This window comes from Poecilia formosa, unplaced genomic scaffold (assembly GCF_000485575.1).
Source record: "Poecilia formosa unplaced genomic scaffold, Poecilia_formosa-5.1.2 Scaffold78, whole genome shotgun sequence".
Lineage (NCBI taxonomy): Eukaryota > Metazoa > Chordata > Actinopteri > Cyprinodontiformes > Poeciliidae > Poecilia > Poecilia formosa.
In genome coordinates this window covers 58,753-79,076 of record NW_006800017.1, presented here as the reverse complement: position 1 = coordinate 79,076, position 20,324 = coordinate 58,753, and the positions used below count along the sequence as shown (strand labels likewise).

The following is a 20,324-nucleotide window of genomic DNA, read 5'->3' as shown; positions in this document are numbered from 1 at the left end:
TCTCGACCTATTATGGTTAAGTACTATAATCACGTGAGCGTCACTATGGTTGCCAAATGAGGCGACTATGAAAACATGATATTACGGTCTTGACTTACTACCTCCATGCAGAAAAACGCAAAATGACCAGCAAAGAAGTGTGTTTACTTCTTGGGGCAACTGGTGTTGGAAAGACTTTGTTACTTAAACGCCTACAAAATATCCTTTATGCTCGTGTGAATGTTTAAACTGAAGCAGGATTTACAACAGGCTAGTAGCTAGTGTAGCTATTGCAATTAGCCTGCTGTAAAATGGGTTTTAAACGCCTGTTGACAGACAGAACTTAAGTTATTGAATATGTTTTATAGCTTGAGAAATAACTCTGAATATACCACCTGGACATTTCTAACATTAAAAAAAAATCTTTGTCTTTACAGGTAAATTTAAACCACAGCAGTTGCTCCTTTTTAGTTATGTTTCCTTACAGGTTTATGAACTGATCAGTTTACATGGTTCATGCGAAATGGGTTCGCCTCCATCGACTCTTCCCACAGTAAGCATATTGTTTCATTTTAAATATGAACATGCCCTGTTGCATTCTTAACGGGCTCAAATAACAATCAAACTTATAGCAGCTGATAATGGACCCCACACTAACAGGTTACAATAAGTATATTTATAGCTCTTCTAGTGTTTCTGCAAAACATTGAAGTTATTTGGCCATAAAGATAATGTTTATGTTTGGAGAAGGGATGAAAAGGCTTAAAACCCCAAAGAACACCCCATCTACAGTGAATGAGGGTTTTCATGTGTGTAGAACTTGAAAGGTTCTTGTCAAGGTGGAAGAAAAAAATTTGTGAATGAACGACAACCAGAAACTGTCAGCAGTATGACTTGTGGGAAAATGTTCCTAAGCATCCAAAATAAACCTAGGATGTTTTTTTTTTTTTAAAAAAAAGAAAAAAAAAGCTGTGTTTGGCATGGCATGTTCATGGGAGGGGATAACAATTTTGTCTCCAATTTTGTATCCAAATATTCAATTTTAAATGATACGCAGAAAGAAATAAGAAATTGCAGCTGTAAGGTTCTGTGATCCGTTTCTGTTTTGGTTGCCATACATAAACTCTTGGGTCAGCTCTGACTGCACTTTATCACTACAATGTCAACACACTATTTGTTCTTCTGCAGGTAGGAACCAACCTAACAGACCTGACCTTGAAAAAGAAGAAGGTGACAGTGAGGGAAATTGGAGGCTGCATGGGGCCTATATGGCCCAGTTACTTCCAGGACTGCTTCTCGGTTATTGTATGGGCTTTGTGTACATGTTGCATTATTTACTATGCTGACGATTTAAGAAAAATGACTGTTTTCTTAGTTAGAATCTTTATTTCTTTTTTCATATAGTTCATGGTGGATTCAGCCAACACTGTCCAGATATCCTCCTCCTGTATCCAGTTGCTGTCTGTGCTCTCTGCTGAGCCTCTGCGCAGTGCCTCTGTGCTTATTCTCTTCAACAAGAGGTATAACATCCACATCAGTCCAGAAGTGCAAGTTGTCACATGAAGTCAGATCAAGATCCAATTTCCCAGCCTTGTGTCTTGGGTAGAGTTATGTTGTATTTGCTGATGTTTCGTTCCAATCTTGTCCAGGGACATGCCTTGCATCATGAGCCTCACGGAGATAAAGTCACTGTTCAGAATGGATGACATCATCGCATCGGCTCCTCAGCCCATCACAACGCTGGAGGCCAGTGCCCGCTCTGGACAGGGTTTGCAAGAGGTGCTGGGCTGGCTGGAGTCTGTCACAGTCAAGTGACGTGTGTCTGAGATTTTACTGAAACGTTCCTCTGAGAACTCGGAGAAGCCTTCTAAAAACTTTACATCAAGATTCTCAGTCTACAGCAACAACTCTGATTTCAGTTGATTTGATGCCACATTTAATGCTGGACAAAGAAAAAGAAAATGGGCTGCAGACCTTGTAAGATGTGAAATTTAAGAGGGAAATTGGTCCTATTATTTGCTGGAAAAAGGACATGATTCTATGAAATAATCATTGTGATGTTTGCTCAGTATCATCATTTAGGTTACATCTACCAATTTTCTTTCATACAAGTCGCTCCAACTAGTTCATTCTTGCCTGATGAGAGGTAATCTAAGCTAAAACTAAATTTAATGAATCCAAATATGGATGTGAGTTTGACTTAAACTCTCATAAGTTTTAACAGTTTATGAATGAGGGAGAAGGAGGAGTGTGACTTATCAACAAAAGTACTGTACGCAAAGGCAGTTTACTACTGGTTCTAGAGGTTCGAATTGCAAATGATTAAAAGCTTATTGTGCAATTACAGATTGCATAAAATGAATGATCACATTTTGCATATAATTAGAATATTGTTATAAAACATCCCGACTAACGAGCGAGGAAACCATTATGCAGAGAAAGACACAAAAAGAAGTACAAAAGTTTGCAGAAACAGTCAGAAGTAGGTCGCAGTCGCTCTGAGATGATGTGCTGTGTAGAAGAAAGCAAAGTACAACTCTTCATGTTTATTTATAGGCCAGAAAATGAAGGCCACTATAAAAAAATACAGCTAGATAAAGGTACGCCTATGGATGAAATGGGTAATTTGTTAGGCGTTGATAAAAGTGCAGAGGGAAGATTCGTCACTAAAATTAGTTTCTGGCATAAGTCTAAGTTCTTTCAGCAGAACAATGACTTAAATCGCACATGAAGCACAAAAAAAGGGATTGAGGGGGGAAAAGTGGACTGTTTAAAAACCTGGCCATGGATTATTCCTCTGTTAAATCTATCTTAGAGCTAGCGCAAAACCAAAATGATATAACAAATAAAACAAACTGCTCATGGTCAGGACTTGGTCAGTGAATCTTTTCCTTCCATTAAGTTTTCCTGCTTTTTTCAGAAATGACCATTTGTTATGTTCTCTCACGGTGGAGTGCCACTGTCTGCTGCACAGCTGCTGAATCAGCTATCCAGTCCATATATTACATTTCTGTATTTAAAGTTATTTTTCTATAGGTTTTCTTTAGCTGTAAGTAAACAGTGGAAATGAGTAATGAGTGTAACAAAGCTATACAAGCTTCTTTTATATTTGAATTTATAAAGTTTTTTTTTTTTTTCCTTCAGTGATATTAAAATTTAGTAAGATGCACCCATTTATGTGGCATCTTGTTTATATACCATCATCAGTATTGGGGTACAGCATAAATGTAAATGTATTTTTTGCCAATATCTATACTTTTTTTCTTCATTGGTCTCTGGAGCGCTTTGATTTAATTAAACTGATGCTACCAATTCTGTACATTTGTATTTATTTTTTTAATATTGAGAGATTTACATGATATTTAGATGTTCCTTTAAGTTTTATCAGGATTTTACCCACTTGCATGTAAAAGCAAAACAAAGAGTCAAACTGGTTTTTTGTTTTGTTTTTTTACTTAGGTTGATTATTTTCTGTTTAAATGTACTTTTGTAGAGGAGATGAGGAAAAATAAGAGTAAATCATTCTCGATAAAAATAAATGGTTGCAGATTTGCTGCTGTATTTCATTAGTTGGCGTTTTAACAAGCAAATGGTTTTACATTCCTGATGCCATCTTGCATATTGGAAATTCAAAACACAATAGGTAGTTTAATCCCACAATTATTTTTCAAATTATATATATTTATATACACTGAATAAACCAATCAGTTCTGGTTCATCGGGTAAATGAGTTGATGTAGGGGCGTTTCAGGCACTGGGCAGCAGGTGTTGCCTGTTGCAAGAGATCTGAGGCTCAGCACTAACCACAAAGCTGGTGGACAACAAAGTAATATCAAAGTGTACTTCTGTTTTGTTTGAAATTGTTACCCATTAAAAACAGTACAACAGCTTTCATTGGCTGTGGTGGAGGAGCAGAACTAACTTGCAACAATATAAGCATTACTGTTGTATACAACGATATAAAAACCATTAATAATACGCTTTTCAGACAAGTCTGTAGGGCTGCGGTTTGGTTTGCAAAATGAGCATTATTCCAAGAGCATTCCTCCTTTTTTTCCTAGCCCAGTTTGGAGGGTCCTTATAAGAATGGGTTTATGTTGATTTGTGAAGCTTGCAATTCCTCATTGCTGGCTGAGGAGAAGGGCAACAAAGGCTCAGGGAGCTTCACTGGCAGCTCCAGACCAGGCGGAGTGGGGTGGGTGAGCGACGAAGGTATGGCGGCACCCTGGTGGCTTGTCGGCAGGGGCAGTGAGGCACTGTATGGCAGAGAGGCGCTCTGGGGAACCGGAGAGGCGAAGGTAGAGCTCATGTCATTCAGGCTGACTTTTGGCTGCTCGGCTTGGAATGGATTGGCAGCTGAAGGAGCACCGAGACCTGAGCCAAAACAAAAAGAAGTCATTAGTTTACTCTTTTTGTTGGTCTGGTTGAATGCCAAACGGCAAGTAAAAATGTACAGGGTGTGTACGATCTGCTTTCAGCTATAGCTGTGCAAACATTTGTAGTGCCAAAATACCTGCTAAAAATGGGTTTGTGGTCTTTGCAGGAGGATTTGTTGGAATGAGCACATCAAGGTCTACCAAGGAAGCAGCCGTGGGACCGAGGAATGACTCCGGTGTCCTGCATGCACGAGGCTTAGTGTTGCCCAGGCTGTCTCTAAGACCAGACATGTTGAAGAGGTCAGAACTGTCCTCATCTTGACCGTTAATACTCGCATGGCCGCCATCCATTGCTTCGTCAAACAGATCCCCATCTAGCAGGAGAGATAAGCGGCAACGTAAGAATGTGGGACACACAAAACCCGGTACAGACTGAGTGAAAGACAAACTTTACCCGAAGGGCTTCCACTTCGAAGTGGAGGTTGCATGAATGCTCCTTTAGTGGCTGTTTTGTCAGACGGAGCTAAGAACGCATCAACTCCAGAGGACGCTGCGGATAAGCCACAACTTGTGACATTTTTACTTTACTTTTTTGAGATGTATGAGTGTGTCTGATGACCCACACTTACCGGAAGTCCAATCTTGGGCTTTGGGGTTGGAGATGGTGTCTTGGAGCGCATCCCAAGGGTACGCTGGAGGTTCCCACGGTGGTGGGGGGCTTTGGGAAGGTGGCGCCATCCAGGGAGAATCAGATCTTGGAGTCTTGTCTTCTTTTGAGAAAACGGCAGTAAAACATGTTTTCATCAGCAAAATGGAGGGAAAAATCAACAAAGAGTCTAGCTACACAATGCACCTACAAAGGTATATTTGTGCAAGAAAAACACCGATTGTGCAAGGATATTTTGACACAATTGCAAAAATATTCATACCCTTCAAACCTTTCTCACTTTATGTTTACAAACATAAATACATGTGGATTTTTTTTTTTGTAATAACTCAACACAAAGTGGCACATAGTTCTATTGTACAGTTTGGCCTAGTTACTGCTCTGAGTAGGTTGTTCTTCATCAAATAGCCTTTTTTTTTTTAGTTTGTATACTCCAGTTAACGATTAATCGATTACTACAATAGTTGACAACTACTCCCCTCCATCAGTACTTTTTAGAGCCACTTCTGATTTCGATCACAGCTGCAACTCCTCAAGGTGTGTCTCTACAGTCTAACAACATCTAATAAGTAAATGTTTTGGCCGTTCTTTGATGCACAATAGAAGTGTTAAGTGTACTCAAGGCTCACCTAGAGAGTCCCAGGGGTCTGTGGCCCTGGCCCCAGCTGCTGCCTGGTGTGAAGGGTTATCCCAGCGGATGTCACTAGGCGGTGCATCTTTAGGTACCGCGAAAATATCAACCAGGTCCATGAAGGCCGTCTGAAGACACAAATAAGAAAAACATGTGATAAACCTATTATTTCTACTGTTTTAGAACACTTTTTTTGTACATTTTTAATCAATGGCATAATACAATTTTAAGTTTTACTCTAATAAATAACTTTATTTTACATACTCTTGCATCTAAAATGAACACCCTCTACTTTGTTTAAGGCAACAAAATGTCAAAACTATTCGTACCCCGCCTCTTCCCTCCATTTCACGTTTGCTCTCCTCCAAGGCTTTCTGGAGATCAGAATCATCTCCTCGGCGAGTGCGCTGCTCCTAAAAAACAGACACGGACACATGGATGCCTTTCAGCAGGACGGCTTTGGGCAAAATACACATATTGTCACATTATGCTATATTCATGACTCTGCGCTGTCCCGGGGCGGCCTGTGGACACAGTTGGCACAAAGTGGAGAGTTCTCTGGTTAAAGTGCAGAGAGCGCGGCGCATCACTGTCACAATGCAGATCCATTGTGTTGCAGTGTGTTAGCATAGACACGTAAAAACCGAATCAAAATCGACAAATGACCCGAAAACATATCATTTGAAAACCTAAATGGTTAAACAGGGAGTTAAAGTCGACCAAAAGTTAAACAATGATGACTACCTGCTGGTGTTCCTCCTTGCTCAGGCTCAAGGCTAACTGGAGCTGGGCATCCTCGTCCATTTCCACAGCGGGAGGGGGGGCACGCTTCACTGGCTGCTGGAGGAAGTAAGCGTGATTTAAATTGCGATCGGAGCAAAAACAAAGCTTGGACAGCCTCTTTATTAGCTGCATGCAATTTTACTGAGTAAACATTCAAATAAAGGTGAGGGGTTCAATCCTTTCAGCACCAGGCCAGAGTATCTGATGTGTTGACCTCAACCAAGTGGAATTAAAAAGCAGAAATCTAGTGGTTAGTTTGTAAAGAAGGATGAGGTTAGAGGTGGTTATTCTTTGGAGAAAAAATGACCTTGTCGAGTTTAAAAAGTGACAAAATGATGGATATTATGAGTCAGATCTATAGGGGAAAAGAAGAGGGGAGAGTGCATGGAGCTGGTTGTTGCAAAGCAACAGGTGAAGTGCTGCAAGACAGAGGCAGGCTCATCCCTGGTCCAGGTTTACCTTTACCTTCTGCGCTTCCTCTTTGCTGAGTTTCATTGCGATCTGGAGCTGAGTCTGCTCATCAATTCCCACTGTGGGAGGTGGCTAGAGTCGAGTAGGAATGATTAGGAGGAAGACTGATCAAAAGGAGACATTCCAGGCATTTTATCACTGAGTTCATGGGGAAATCATTTGAACAATGCAATAAGCTTTTTTTTTTTTTTAAACACAAAATGGAAATATATGCTAATCAATTTCTCATTACTATGGGGCTCACCTTTTTTGACTTGGCCTAAACTTTTTTAGCATCAACTAGCATATAAACGTCTCAAACGCTGCCCTTGCTATGCAGACTGATGCGGAATGTGGGTCCTCAGGAGTGGATCGATGCACATTTCCTGTTTGGCTCCTCGCTCGCTCACTCTCAGATTACTCATTCTTTGGCATCACTCACACCGATTGGTCAAAGTCCCATCACTGATAAGAGCACAATTGCATCATTTTCATCTCTAGGAAATGGTGGCGCGGACGACAGGCAGGAGAAGTGAGCGAGCAGGAGCCGTTTAATGTTTTACGAGGGTGAAGCAATTTTAGAAGGCAGCTAGTGCAGCTAAGAAATCTCTCTCTGTCCGACATGTGTGCTGGAAAGGCAGGAGTTTTGTATTCTGCTTGTGTGTGTGTGTTATGTCCGTTAGAGGTACCTTTTCACTTTCTTCTCGGCTCATAGCCAGAGCCAGCTGCAGCTGCAGCTCCTCTTCTCCAGTAGACGCTGGAATGGCTTGTTCGAGGTCTGGGTCAAGTCGAGATGACGGGGAGGCTGCAAGGGAGGCTAGGAGGACAGACAGAGCAGAGTTGAGTTTTATCAAAGATTTGGGAACACGTGTTCGAGAGGCAGAAAGGTTTACCGACGGAAAAAGAAAGGGAAACGAAACCACACAGGCTGATTTTTAAGGTCAGGAAAGAGCCAGAACTGTTGTTGCATGTTAATTTTCCGTTGGCTCTTGTTTAGGGCCTTAGCTGGCATGGCTCGCCACAGCCTGCCCAGTTCTGCCTGGGCCGAAAACAATGGCGCTGCTGTGTGGAGAGTGAGGTTGCTGGTTGGGGGAAGAGAAATGGATGCATCGGATTTGGAGTCGGGCCCACCTTGTTACCCCGAGACCTCGTAGAGGGTCTCAGGACGCATGTGTAGATTTGGGGGACTCACTGAGGAAAGTTTGGCACTGTACCAGTCTGGGTGCCAGGCTGTAGGTCACTGGGCTAAAATAAGGAAGTAGGCCGAATGCTGGCAAACTGAGATCTCTGAAACCAATCATTTCCAGATTACTGCTGCTCAATCTGATCTGAATTACTTGCTGAAAATGAATATCCGCTAACATCCTAACCCTTACATCATCCGTCAGCATTTTGACCGCTGGAGATTGGCACCAGCTCCCCCTCCACCCTACTAGGATTACCCAGATGTAGAAAACAATTGTGAATGGATAAATGGATTTCTATCTGGGGGGGGGGGAATCCATGCTAACTATGGTATTGACAGGATGAAACAAACCAATTCCGTAGCATCAAAACCCAAAGATTAAAGCCCAGATAAGTACAGGCAAGGAATATCGAAGACTCCCTGGACAAAAGGAAAATTGATTAGTAAACAATGAGATACTTCCTGAGGACACATCTGTGTTCATTTAATCAAACAAGCTGAGGAAATCACCAGAGAAAAGTGGTGTTTTATGAAAACAAAGATCTGCTGCAACAACCTTTATAAAAACCATATAGACAACATGAGCACTAAAGTATAATTATATACCACAGAAAAACATGTTTACAAGGGGGTTGTGGTTGTCACATCATGTGGTTTGAGTTGTTTGCAGTCGCTGATAAATCAGTGACCTCAAAGCTTTCCAAAGATCAAGCAAAGGGAAACTGTTGAGTACAAGGAAAAAAATCTGAAGTAAAAAGTGTTTGTAGTGAGATTTTGTCCGTCTATAAAACCAAACAGCAATTAAATCAACATTGAGAGGTCACTTGGCTTAGATATTGATTACCGTCACTAAAAACACGCTGAAATAGTCGATTATGTTTGATGTTGATTCATCATTGTTTTTACGGCCAAATCCGACTCTGATTCAGTGTTTATCCCACTGTTCTCTGTCTACTCTGATATCGCTAAATAAAATCCAGTCCAATAAGCTGCCTTTAGAAGTCACCTAAATAGAGAATCTATCCAGCAGGCAACTACTAATTATGAACTTCACCAAATCTGCCCTTTATGGAGGAGTGGCAAGGAAAAGAAAAATGAAAGTTCAGTTTGCAGTTTTCCACAAGCAATGTCATGGACACAGCAAAAATGTGGAAGGTGTTCTGGTTGGATGAGACGAAAACTGAACTTTCTGACCAACATGCAGCTAACTCTGCAACTCTCCCTACGCATACCAGGAGATACAAGGTGGTGGAGATCCTTCTTCAGCAGGGAAAGAAGCATTTTATCGGACTTGGCTGGAAGAAAAGTGACGCTAAATGGAAGTCAAATCCTGGGGGGGAAAAAACCCTGTTAGCGGCTGCAAGGAGACTTGAGACTGGGGCAAAGGTCACCTTCCAGCAGGGCGATAAATCTTAACTTAGAGCCAGAACTACAGTATGATGCTTTAGAGCATAGCCTTACTGTCTCTTAAGAGTTCAGGGACAGATATAGTTGTGAATCTGTGGTAAGATTTGAAAATTTATATTCGCATATGCTCTCCATTCAATAGTTATAATTAAGCAATTCAGGTTCTTGATGAGCACAGCTGGTAGAGATGCAAAGCAAAAGATCTACAGCTGTCTCTCTAAAGTGTTGAGTCAGGGTGGCTTTTTCATTTTTTAACATTTTCTTTTTTTTTTTTTTTAAAAAAAAAAGAAGCTTAATATTCACACCACTTCACAGAAATTAAAAGCTTGCGCTCAACGAGAATGAACACTTTTGCCAGGCACTGTACGCCACCAACGAGGATTACGGCAGTACTGTCATCACAGTTGAGGTTTCATATCTGACGGACACCAGCTGGGCCCCTTTCTTTTGTAAATCCAGTTTAGCTGACATGGCGGTTAAGGAGAATGAAAGGAATGCTGACATCCAGCTGTGATGGGTGAGTCTGACTGACATTTTGCCACAACAAGAAGACCAAGTGCTTCATCAACACGTCCTGAGAAGATAGCATCAGAGTAGAATCAATCGGATGTCGGTAAAGATTCACAAGTAAGAAGTCGGTAGAAATCTATACGTAGTGTTAAAAATAAACAGCCCAGTCACAGTAACTATCTGATGATGTTTTGACTCGTCATGTCATGTGTGCATTCCTTAACAATGACGGGTCACATGATGCAGGAAAGGTTCAGCTGTCATTCAGGACAGTTTTTACCAAATGATAAGACATCTTGAGGTAAATACACGCGTTGTTTTATAAAAATCGGGGCAACTCACAGTTATATGATGGTGATCTGCATCTGTTGAAGTCGTCCCCGCTGTGGCGTCCGGCGCTGCCTCTCCCCACCCGTGACTTGGTCTTCTGTGCCTGGCTCCTCTCGCTCTTCAGCTTCCCGTCGTCCTTCAACAGAGCCACCAGTTGCTTGGCCTTCTCTCGAACGTGGATGCCCTGGTCATGTCCGTCTCGGTCTATGTACTGGAAGTCTTTAAGCGTCTGAATGGTGTATATGTTGTCCCGGCACGATTTGGCCACACGCTCAGAGCCCGCTTTGACCAGGTAGTCTAGTAGCGTGAGCGCTTTGTAAACGTGGCGCCAGTTTTTGCCGTGATCGTTCAGCCTCTTCAGAATCATCCCCATGACTTCGGTGAAGGCCACCACGTTGTAGGTCAAGTCTGCAATTTCAGCCATGAGGGTGGAAGAGGGTCCCCATGGGTCGTTGGAGGTGGCCTCTCGGACCTTGATCTCGGCCTCCGTGTAGTTGTTAACCATGTTTTTCATCTGCCGGCGAAGCGATGAACTCTGCATGATGGCTGCAGTGTCTCACGTGTGGCAAAGGGGAGAACAAACAGCAGGGACAAGCCCACTGCCTTGGGCGAGGTGAATGCTCAGTTCAGCAGACAACTGCAGGAATGTCGACACAACCTGGCAACTTCAGTGGCGTCCACAACTGTGGTCCTGCAGGGGAAAAAAAAAACAGAGCGATAATTTGATCCTTTACATTGATACCATGCTAATCACAGTCATTTTTGTGATTAATATCAGCTAAAAGCAGCTAAAGTGTCACTTTTAAATCGCGATTGAAAGAGTTCAGTGCTTCCTACAACGTTAACCACACACTCTTCTTTCCATTTAAACTCCAATAATAACCTGCTTGCAGAGACAACCACATAATGTGCTGATATAATAACCTGTGTTTTACCTCTGAGTGTTATCAGAAAGGAGAGAAACTGACCTTCCCTGTTGTTCAGGGTTGATTACATCAGAGAGCAGCAGATATACGTTTCCAGCTTCTGAAGTTTCAAAAACTTTGTTAAAAGTTTTTGAAAACCTTAGAGGAGCGGAATTAGTCGCTTTCTCTTTAACGGTGACTATTTTGTGTAAATTCATCAGCTTTTATAAACGGACGGAACAGCTTGTTCTGGTAGAACTGTTTTGTAGATGTTAGAAGAGTCATTTTGTTGAAATCTTCTATGGCTTTGAAGGTACAATAAGACAATGAATAAGATTATATTGTAGAAAGAGTGAAACAGTGGCTTCATGTTGAATCCCAAAACGCAAGTCGCCAAACTGCCTTAAATCCGGCTCAAAATGAGTCTGTCCTGTGGAGATGCTGCTCCTCAAAGCAAATAAGGTTGACAAATTGTGTTTAAATATATCTAGTAAAAACCAGCAGTCTTCATAGTAAAATTAAACGGCTAAAGAGGCAGGTAAACTCTCCTTCAGGCCTAATTTCACATCTAATCTGAGTGCTTCTGTATAAATTAAAAGTATTTGTGACAGAGCTGGCAACTTGATTCAGACGTTCACATTTTAAAACATAGTGAAACCAAAGGCTCTATGAGAAATAAACTGTTTTTGAAAAAGTTTCCTCTAAAACCATGAAGTGCTCAGAATTCTCGCTTGAAGCTATGGGTTTTCTCGTTCAGCAGCCAAATGAAATCACTCCCAAATCAGACCCATGAGCTCTCCCAGCAAACGCGAAGAGACATTTAAACCGGGCAGTAAATCTGACTTATTTGTCCTAAACCAGGACGGCTGATTGGTGCCATTGTTGCGTCAAGTGGTACGATCGCGTAGGTGAAAGTATGTGACGGTGACTCAGCTATGTTTCCGAGTTTAAAAGTTAAAACATCGACGGAACCTTAGCACAAAATAAAAAAATCACCCGTGAAGACTTGGCTAATTCCTCCCATCTCCCCCTTCTTACCTTCATGTCATATCGCGTCAGCAGGGTCCCAACTTAGGGAGGATTTAGGTGGAAAGAGAGAGGTCCCCGCCTCTCGACATATCCCGTAGCTGCCTCTCGGATAGGGAACAACTAGTATGGGTTTTTAAAAGCGCAGAGGAAAATCCCGCACACTCGGAAATAATCTAAAACTGAGCGCGTCGGTTTGTTTTCAAACTAAACTTGCGCGTGCATTTCTCAAATCCAGGCTTTGGGGGGGCTGTAGAAGAGACACACACACACACACACACACATATACACACACGCAAAGTAAAAAAAAAATGGATGGAGAGCAGGGTAGGGAGGGGACGAGAGAGAGAGGGAGGGAGGGAGGAGTGCTCGGTGCATGCAGAGTCAGGCTTAACCCTTTAATGACCGGCAGGAGAGGTATCTGGTCTGAATGGAGCAGGTGTTCATGATGAGGAATCCCAAACAAGGCTAAACTGGTTGAAAACTAAGTTTTGGCCAGATGGAACCCCCTAGCTCAGCTGAATTAGATCCAAATACATTCATTGATATTTGAAGTGTTAAATAAAAAAAAAAAGGAAAGAAAATATATGGCTTTTGCAGCTAAATACTCACAACTCAGAAATTTTAGGTCATGACTTTGTTATGCCATATATATTGACAGTTTCTCGGACAATCTTCACAAGAAGGATAGGCCATTAAAGGTGCAGCTTAAAACGTTTATACAAAAAAGGTTTGTGAGTGTGTGTGTGTATATTCGATATAAGAAATAAAAAAGTAAATATATATTTTGATAAGAAATAAAAGCATAAATATATATTTAGTTTTTCCTTTTCCTAACACATGAGTTTTCGTCAAGTAATGTATTTTCTTTCTTATTTCCCCCCAAACATGCGTTTTTATCAAGAAAAATAGATATTTTTCTTTGTCTTTTTCTGCTTGCTGTATTTCTGCTGCATCGTTATGTTAATGAGGAGCTGCCTTGTATGTCTACTAACTGATGGCCATGCTAACTAGCCTGAGCATTCATGACAGGCTGTGCTAGCTGCAGTGTAGCAGGGAGCAAGGGGGTAAAGGAAGGGAAGATTGATCAGTACCACACGAGATTGTGATTGGCAGCGCTAAGACCCGCCTCCTGGCTTTGATTGGTTGATAGATAGCACTGAGAGAAGGCAGAGTAGCTTATCTGTGTCATATATACCATCCTGCCATGACGACAATTTCAACAAATATGTAAAAAAAAAAATTAATGATAAAAACATAAACTATATATAACTTTTATATACATTATAAAAGTTACATATTGTAGCTTTAGTGAAGCTGGTTATTCACAGAGTAAAACATTAAAAAGTCTTCAAGCTACAGGAAAAATAATTTGGGGACAACATATCCGCTGATGGTGGCCCACTGTGTTTTATCAAGTCTTCATGTTTCTCTCTATCAAAAATTAAACATCATCAGATTACTATGTGTAATAAATATATGGAATTGTTTACTTTATGAAATGATATAGGCATAAATAAATTAAGTTGTACTTTAAATTGTGTTATTTTCTCTTTTTGTATATTGATAAAAAAATCTTCGTGTAATATTTGTATTAGATGGGCACTCCACGCCATTAGGGGTGCCACAGTAAACACAGTACAATAATTATATAAAATGTCTGTACATGGAGCCAGTAGCGGGATCTCTAAATATTTAATAACACGTCATCTGGTTTGCTACAGATATGATCTTTCACATGGATGTAAAACGATGCAGCAGTTTAACCCTAACAAAAATGTGCTTATTTCCTGGAGAGGTTATAAATAGAAAAACTGTGACAGAATTTTTCAGCACATCTCCCAGAAAGCCCTTTGAAAAAAATAACAACGTATTTCCTTTCTAGCAGCCTCATCTTTTCCTTTCTGCTCTTCATTTATTCATCGGCCCTAATGGGATATTGTGAAGCCACGTCGTCATGCATTAATTATTCACCTAAAAATCTTTTTTTTTTTTCTTTAAGGTATACGAATTTGTTTGGAATCTCGAAAATTATGAAACTGAAATTTGAATTGTTTACAGGAACAATTAGGAGGAGCAGTTTATCATCTTAAGTGAGAAAACGATTACCTAAGTGAGAGAGAATAAAGCTGTGGGAGAGATGAGTGGGTCCTGCTGCTGACTGAGCAGGATGTACAGGAAATACCAGTTCCACCTTGAAACAACAAAGACATTCTTTGACACGACAAGAAAAGGCCAACGTGCACAGAGATTAGGTACAAGCAAATCAATGAAACAAACTCCCAGGACTTACATGTGACATTTCAACTGTCACAGCTTCACCAGTTTAAGTCTGATGGGTTCTGTTTACAACTCTCGGTCTTTCTGTTTCTGTGTGAGCTATACCAATCACTGTGGACACTTCCTCCCGCCTTCCTCCTTGTCTGTCTTGGTACCCTCTGCCTTTATTTCTCCTCAAAACAGATGCTTGAACATTCTTTGTTTCCCAACAAAAGCGTGATGAGGTCAGAGCAGGGAGGACATGCAGGCAAGATTTGGGAAACAGGAGGGGAGGAGGAGCAAAAGGAGGAAGAGAGAAAAACAGGTTGCAGTGACGTCACATGCAGAAGAGGAAATATGACTTCTTGTTTGCAGGCGTGTTTGGGTCTGTTTGCTAAGCTTTCCTGGACATGAAGCTCTTTGTAGGTTCATAAGTAACTTATTGATGTTGAAATCAATATGTGTGTGTGTGTGTGTGTGTGTGTGCGTGTGTGTGTGTGTGTGTGTGTGTGTGTGTGTGTGTGAATAGCTGTAGTGTGAAGCGCTTTGGGGTCCTCTGGGTTTGATAAGGCGTTATACAAGTAGAAAGCCATTTACCATTAACCATTTACCAAATATTTCATACTATGGAGATCAACAGAAGAATGTGACAGAGATTTTAGTGGGGGGAAATCCCTGGGACATTAAACATAATAATTTAAATATACCCGTGGTTGTATGTAGTGAATCACTTCTTATTTGATTTCTAATAACTTGCAGTTACAACAAACGTTCAGCCAGTGATCGTTTGGTCGTGGCCCAAGTTGATGATTCAAGGTTCAACTTGAACCTTGCAATCTTTCTCAATTACTTTGGTTCATTTCTCTGATCAGAATTCAAATTCTTACAGCTGCTTGTTCAACGTCCACAACATTAAGTCATTTGTGCTTCATAGTAGTTTCTCATACCTGTGCCAACAAATCGCAAATGCTTTGCGTCAGTTGCTTTCATTTTGATGACACTGAAGCGTCCAGTGACGTGAATACTTTCCTTTAAGGAATGAATAATGTATTTTGCAGGTTCATAACTGAGTTTTGAAATTTGTCCTGCTTTCAGAAACTTGCTGTCGTGCAAATGTGATGTGAGAAATGCATCAAAAAGCGACTAAAAAACCTGCAAAATCAACTGCATCCTGTTGGTGCCCTCTAGTGGTGGTAGTTAAACGTGTTTTCTGTGAAACTTCACAAGAAAATCGTTTCTAAGAGCTCACTGATGTTGTTGTTCTGGCAAATATTTCCACTCATATCATCTTCAGTGTTGGCCAAACATAAATCTACATAGTTCAAAGGTGAGTAAAACAAAAATCTGCAGGAAAATATGACCTAAAAACCTAATGACCCACCTAAAAGACTGAAACAAACAGAAAAATTAATGAATAGATCGTTCAGGCTAGAAGAGATAATTTATGGGAAAATATGACTATCTTTGCTACTTTTTGCAAGGACTGCACATATTTGCACAAGCCTACTTTAGTTAAAATAACCTCTTCAGTAAATGGCTGGGAATTTGGAATAGTATGTTGGAAATAAATCAGTTATGCATGATAACAAAAAAAATGACTATGGTCATAAGACTGGAAGTGAGTGTAATTAGTAGTTATGAAATAAAAAGGTTACAGAAAGATCAGCGCAAAACACTGTCCCCTGGTAGACAGAAATAACCTGAGACATATATTATAGAACATTAAAGAATAGACAGCACCCGCCTGAACTGACAAAGAGTGCGTTTCTCATAGAAGTACAAAAAAAAAGCAATTTTTACTCCAAAGAGCGTGTAAGGATACACAGCTCAAGTGGGAGAATGAGTTGACCGTAAAACTATTAGTCAGACACTCCGCAAATCCAGAGTGGAGAGAGAGAATGAGAAGAAGGGCGGAGCTAAAAACAGGACAACTCTGGAAGAAAACCTGTTAGAGGCAGCTAAACTTATGACTGGGACAGAGGTTCACCCTACACTGAGTCAGCAACCCGTAACATACAACAGGCAAGTGGCCCAGTCAAACTTTAAACCCTAATCTTATTGAATATGTGACTAAAAGAATAAAAAAAAATGCTCTTCAAAGATACCACTTAACATGAGCTGTTAAGTAACGAACAAATAGAAACATTTCAGCTGTTTAGATCAGCACAGCTGGTCGAGGCATTGCAAAATGACAAACTTTTACTTAGTACTTTTATCAGGTTTCCAGAGCAAATATCTTAGTACATTTGAAATAAGACAAAACGAGTAACTTTTCAGCTGGATATAGAAGTTTGTTTTAAGTAAATTATTCTTGAATTGGCTATATTTTTAACTTGTTTTGAGAAAGCCATGTGTCATTTAGATAGATAGATAGATAGATAGATAGATAGATAGATAGATAGATAGATAGACTCTTTTCTAATCATTTTCTTTTCAAAAGAATTCATTCTGTGATTTTTCAACTCAGCAGGTCCTTGGTTTCACTGAAAAGCATGTTGACGTAGAAAACCTCATGTTCTGGTTTCTGCGCTGCACTGACAAAGATCTTGGTGATGTCCTTCAGCATCCATTGTGCTGTCCTCACTCTACCATGTCTATGTTTTGATTCACTTTTGTTCTTTTATATAAGTACAGCCCCCTCAGTAAGAAAGTTGGGACACTTTGTCAATAGAAATGAAGCTTTTCAAAGTTCTCTCAAAATAAGTCCTTGTGGAGGAAAAACAAAGCTCATCTTCTAGCCTATGGATGAGAGACAACATCAAGGTTGTCGTAGGAACACGTTTACAACTGCATACATCAATAGGGCATATAACTTGCTCGTGTCTGAACACTTTTATTGCTGATCAGTGTGGGAGAGTTTTTAAATTACATCTCTGGGCATATTACAACAGAGAGTGCAGGAAAAGTGTGTGTGTGGGCAGTAATCTTGCAAGGAGTCCAAACTCTTGATGCTTGATTGTTTCAAATCAATGCAAGAATTTCAAGGCAATTTAAGGATACGCCAGTTTAAAAAGCAATCCGTGCGGGGTGATGATAATATTAAGTTTTATTAGATGACCTCGCTTGAATGAAACAATGAATACAAGCAAGTTTGCTGTTTCCAGTTTGCACAAGTTTAGGCTTCGGTATTATACAGTTGTAAAATCCTCCATCATAAAATTCTGGGAGTACTGCAGAGGAATCATTTATCCCCAGGCTGTGTGAATCACAGAGCAGAGAGTGTGCTTTGGAACTAGTCGTGACAATATAATGTAATATAATATAAGTGGGGGGGCTTCCACAGAGACAGAACTCGAAATCTGTACATCTTCTCTGGCGCTGTTATAGCAGGAGTGCTGTAAAATTGTCAGTGTGTCAGTCTGATATGTTTTCTCACAGTGAAATGCCATAACCATGTGGGGAGGGGGGCACTGATATGAAAGCAAATTATGTTTGTCACTAACTCACGACTGCAGGAAATTACATGAGAACATTGTTAATCACTCTGAGCGCTCCACAATTCACAGTGTCATGTCTGCAGGGATTTGGGGCTATTAGACTGCTCTGCATCCATTATTCTGTAAACTATCCATTTATCCATCAAGAGAGAGGAAACTAAAAAAAAAAGGTAGAGTGCGTCTAATTATAGGACTGGACAGATCACGATACCCTTCATCTTCGAGTGTTTTTCACAGAACAAATTGTTCAAATGCATATTCTTAACTTGATTTTAATCATGTTGAAATAACTGCATGTTCTGCAGGTAATGTCTACCTGTATTTCTAGATGAATCTAGACTTCTTTCTTTTTTCCAAAGAGAAATTGATTTTTTATTTTTTTTTATTGGACATTATGCGGGTGCTTCATGCTTCTATAAAAGGCATACTTTCTGAGCCAGAGCGATGACGCAGAGACTGCATGGGCTCTCAGCAGGAGTATAAGAGATGGCACTCAGCTGCGTTGCGGAGCACACATGAAGGGGGGAGAGGAAACCGATCGCTGATTAGACTCAAGAAGCTTCTCGGTGGCAAGAGCCAAAGGGATGAACACAACTGAGAAGTTCTGCCTTCCCGTTGATGGCATCCTCGAAGTGTTCAACTCTTTCACCGGGCATCAGCGTTCACGAATTGCGCACCAAGTACTGCAGAGCGCAGCTCTCATCCCGCGATCCCAACACCCCAAAGTCTCAAACATAACCAAAACGGGCATGGGCATCATCAAAACTGTCAAAGGTTGCTGGAGACGGCAGGATAAGAGAATGACCTCCCGCAGGTCCTCAAGTTCCGGGCGTCGGCAGGTGTCGATTGACCGAGTCCCCAAAAAGCCGGTGGACCTGACAGAGTTGGGTGCGACCAAGTCGAAGAACTGTCACAGAGTAGTGGTGCTCGGGGCGCCCAAAGTGGGTAAAACCAACATCCTCCGGCGGTTCTTAGGGGAAGACTATGAAGAACACTATGAGCCTACTGTCGAGGACTTTTATCGCAAGATGTTCCACATAGGAGGGGAAACATACCAGGTTGATCTGCTGGATGCGGCATCTGAGAAAGACTTTCCAGCCAAACGGAGATTGTCCATACTTACAGGTAAGGACGCTTTATGGCTTAGTTTTACCAAGAAAAACAGTCGATGTCCTTAAACTCAATTACAATCTTTTTTTTTTTTTTTTTGTCTTTGCAGGTGATATTTTTCTCCTAGTCTTCAGCTTGGATGACAGAGAGTCTTTGAATGAAGTCCGTGAGCTGCTCGACGAAATTAAAGCCGCAAAGGCAAAACTCCAAAAGCCCAACCACCCCGCGAAGGTGCCAGTCCTGGTGTGCGCCAACAAAGCAGACCTGGACGCTCAGAGAGTCCTCAGCAACTCCGAGGTGGTGGACATCCTGGGCGAGGACGCGCCGTTCTTCGAAACCTCCGCTAAAACAGGCGCCGGACTGGAGGCTGTCTTCGCGGCTCTCGCAGCTCTCGGCGGGCTGCCCGACGAGACCAGCCCGTCGCGGCATCAGATCATCCCCATCCTGACCTACCAGTCGCTGTGCGTGGGCAAACGAGGCATCAGGATGAGGAGACACTCCCGGGGACTCGGCGCACCCTGCGCCGCCGTGGACCCCCTTGCGCGCCGCCCGAGCTTCGCCAGCGACCTGCGGCTGGTGCTTGGATCAAGCACCCAACACAAGAAACCCGAGAAGCGTCAGGTTCAATGAATTATGAAACTTCTCCACAAAACAAAATTGTAGTAGTATGCTGCAATGTCATAACATGTAAGGAGTTATACTCTGTAGCACCTGGCCGGACCGGTGCATTAATCATTTTATTTTTTGTATTCTATAATTGCATCCTTTATTAAAAGTTTGCTTAAAATGTCGTGCTTGATTCCCCCCCCCTCCCCCCTCTCAGTGATCAAACATTTTGTCGATTACAATGAGAATGTGAAAATGATTTACGCAAGAACTTGATGGTTGTCAAGTGTTGATGTAAAAAAAAAAACTGAAGCGTGGGATGGGGATCATCTGCGAGAGAGGATGACTCAAAACGTCTTCAAGAGTCTCCAATCAGACACGAGAGATTGTTCACATTTCGGGGCGCCCACGACGCTCGGGGTTGGCAACGAGCCTTACAATGTGTCAGGAGCAATCCCGCTTACTCAGCTCCGGTAGTTTACACACGTCCGAATCACGTTGTATTTTAGGAAGCAAAACCTTAAGGCGATATTTTTTGAGGAGGAGGAGAGGGCGAATGATAAGAGGAGAGCGGCAATGAGATCAGTACCATGGAGAGAGCCCACATGGAAGCCAGAGGGCAACTTATCCACTCGTTTTACAGTCAGCCATTTTTCATAGAT

At 41.5% G+C, this 20,324-nt stretch overlaps 3 protein-coding genes across 11 annotated transcripts; 2 read left to right on the top strand and 1 right to left on the bottom strand.

Moving 5' to 3' along the window:
* Positions 1 to 39: 39 nt before the first annotated feature.
* Positions 40 to 2,808, top strand: arl16 (ADP-ribosylation factor-like 16). Of its 2 annotated transcripts, XM_007556267.2 has the most exons (5): positions 40 to 198; positions 477 to 532; positions 1,168 to 1,284; positions 1,384 to 1,499; positions 1,629 to 2,808. In XM_007556267.2, the coding sequence occupies exons 1-5, from the start codon at positions 123 to 125 to the stop codon at positions 1,792 to 1,794; spliced, it is 531 nt and encodes a 176-aa protein (XP_007556329.1). In that variant the 5' UTR covers positions 40 to 122; the 3' UTR covers positions 1,795 to 2,808. The 2 variants fall into 2 exon arrangements, with proteins under 2 accessions (XP_007556329.1, XP_016529027.1); XM_016673541.1 differs by having other exon boundaries at positions 107 to 532.
* Positions 2,809 to 3,426: 618 nt separating this feature from the next.
* epn3a (epsin 3a) lies at positions 3,427 to 12,575 on the bottom strand. 8 transcript variants are annotated; one of them, XM_007556269.2, is made up of 11 exons: positions 12,263 to 12,575; positions 10,332 to 11,010; positions 7,576 to 7,703; positions 6,896 to 6,979; positions 6,398 to 6,493; positions 5,983 to 6,066; positions 5,652 to 5,781; positions 4,985 to 5,125; positions 4,810 to 4,905; positions 4,493 to 4,729; positions 3,427 to 4,353 (listed from the first exon to the last, which is right to left on the bottom strand). In XM_007556269.2, exons 2-11 carry the CDS (start codon positions 10,858 to 10,860, stop codon positions 4,058 to 4,060), a joined length of 1,821 nt encoding a protein of 606 aa, XP_007556331.1. In that variant the 5' UTR covers positions 10,861 to 11,010; positions 12,263 to 12,575; the 3' UTR covers positions 3,427 to 4,057. The 8 variants fall into 8 exon arrangements, with proteins under 8 accessions (XP_007556331.1, XP_007556336.1, XP_007556337.1 ...); XM_007556274.2 differs by having other exon boundaries at positions 6,398 to 6,490; XM_007556275.2 differs by having other exon boundaries at positions 6,902 to 6,979.
* A 4,421-nt stretch (positions 12,576 to 16,996) lies between these two features.
* rasd2a (RASD family member 2a) lies at positions 16,997 to 19,969 on the top strand. Its single transcript, XM_007556278.2, has 2 exons — positions 16,997 to 19,071; positions 19,166 to 19,969. The coding sequence occupies exons 1-2, from the start codon at positions 18,531 to 18,533 to the stop codon at positions 19,684 to 19,686; spliced, it is 1,062 nt and encodes a 353-aa protein (XP_007556340.1). The 5' UTR covers positions 16,997 to 18,530; the 3' UTR covers positions 19,687 to 19,969.
* Positions 19,970 to 20,324: the final 355 nt, after the last annotated feature.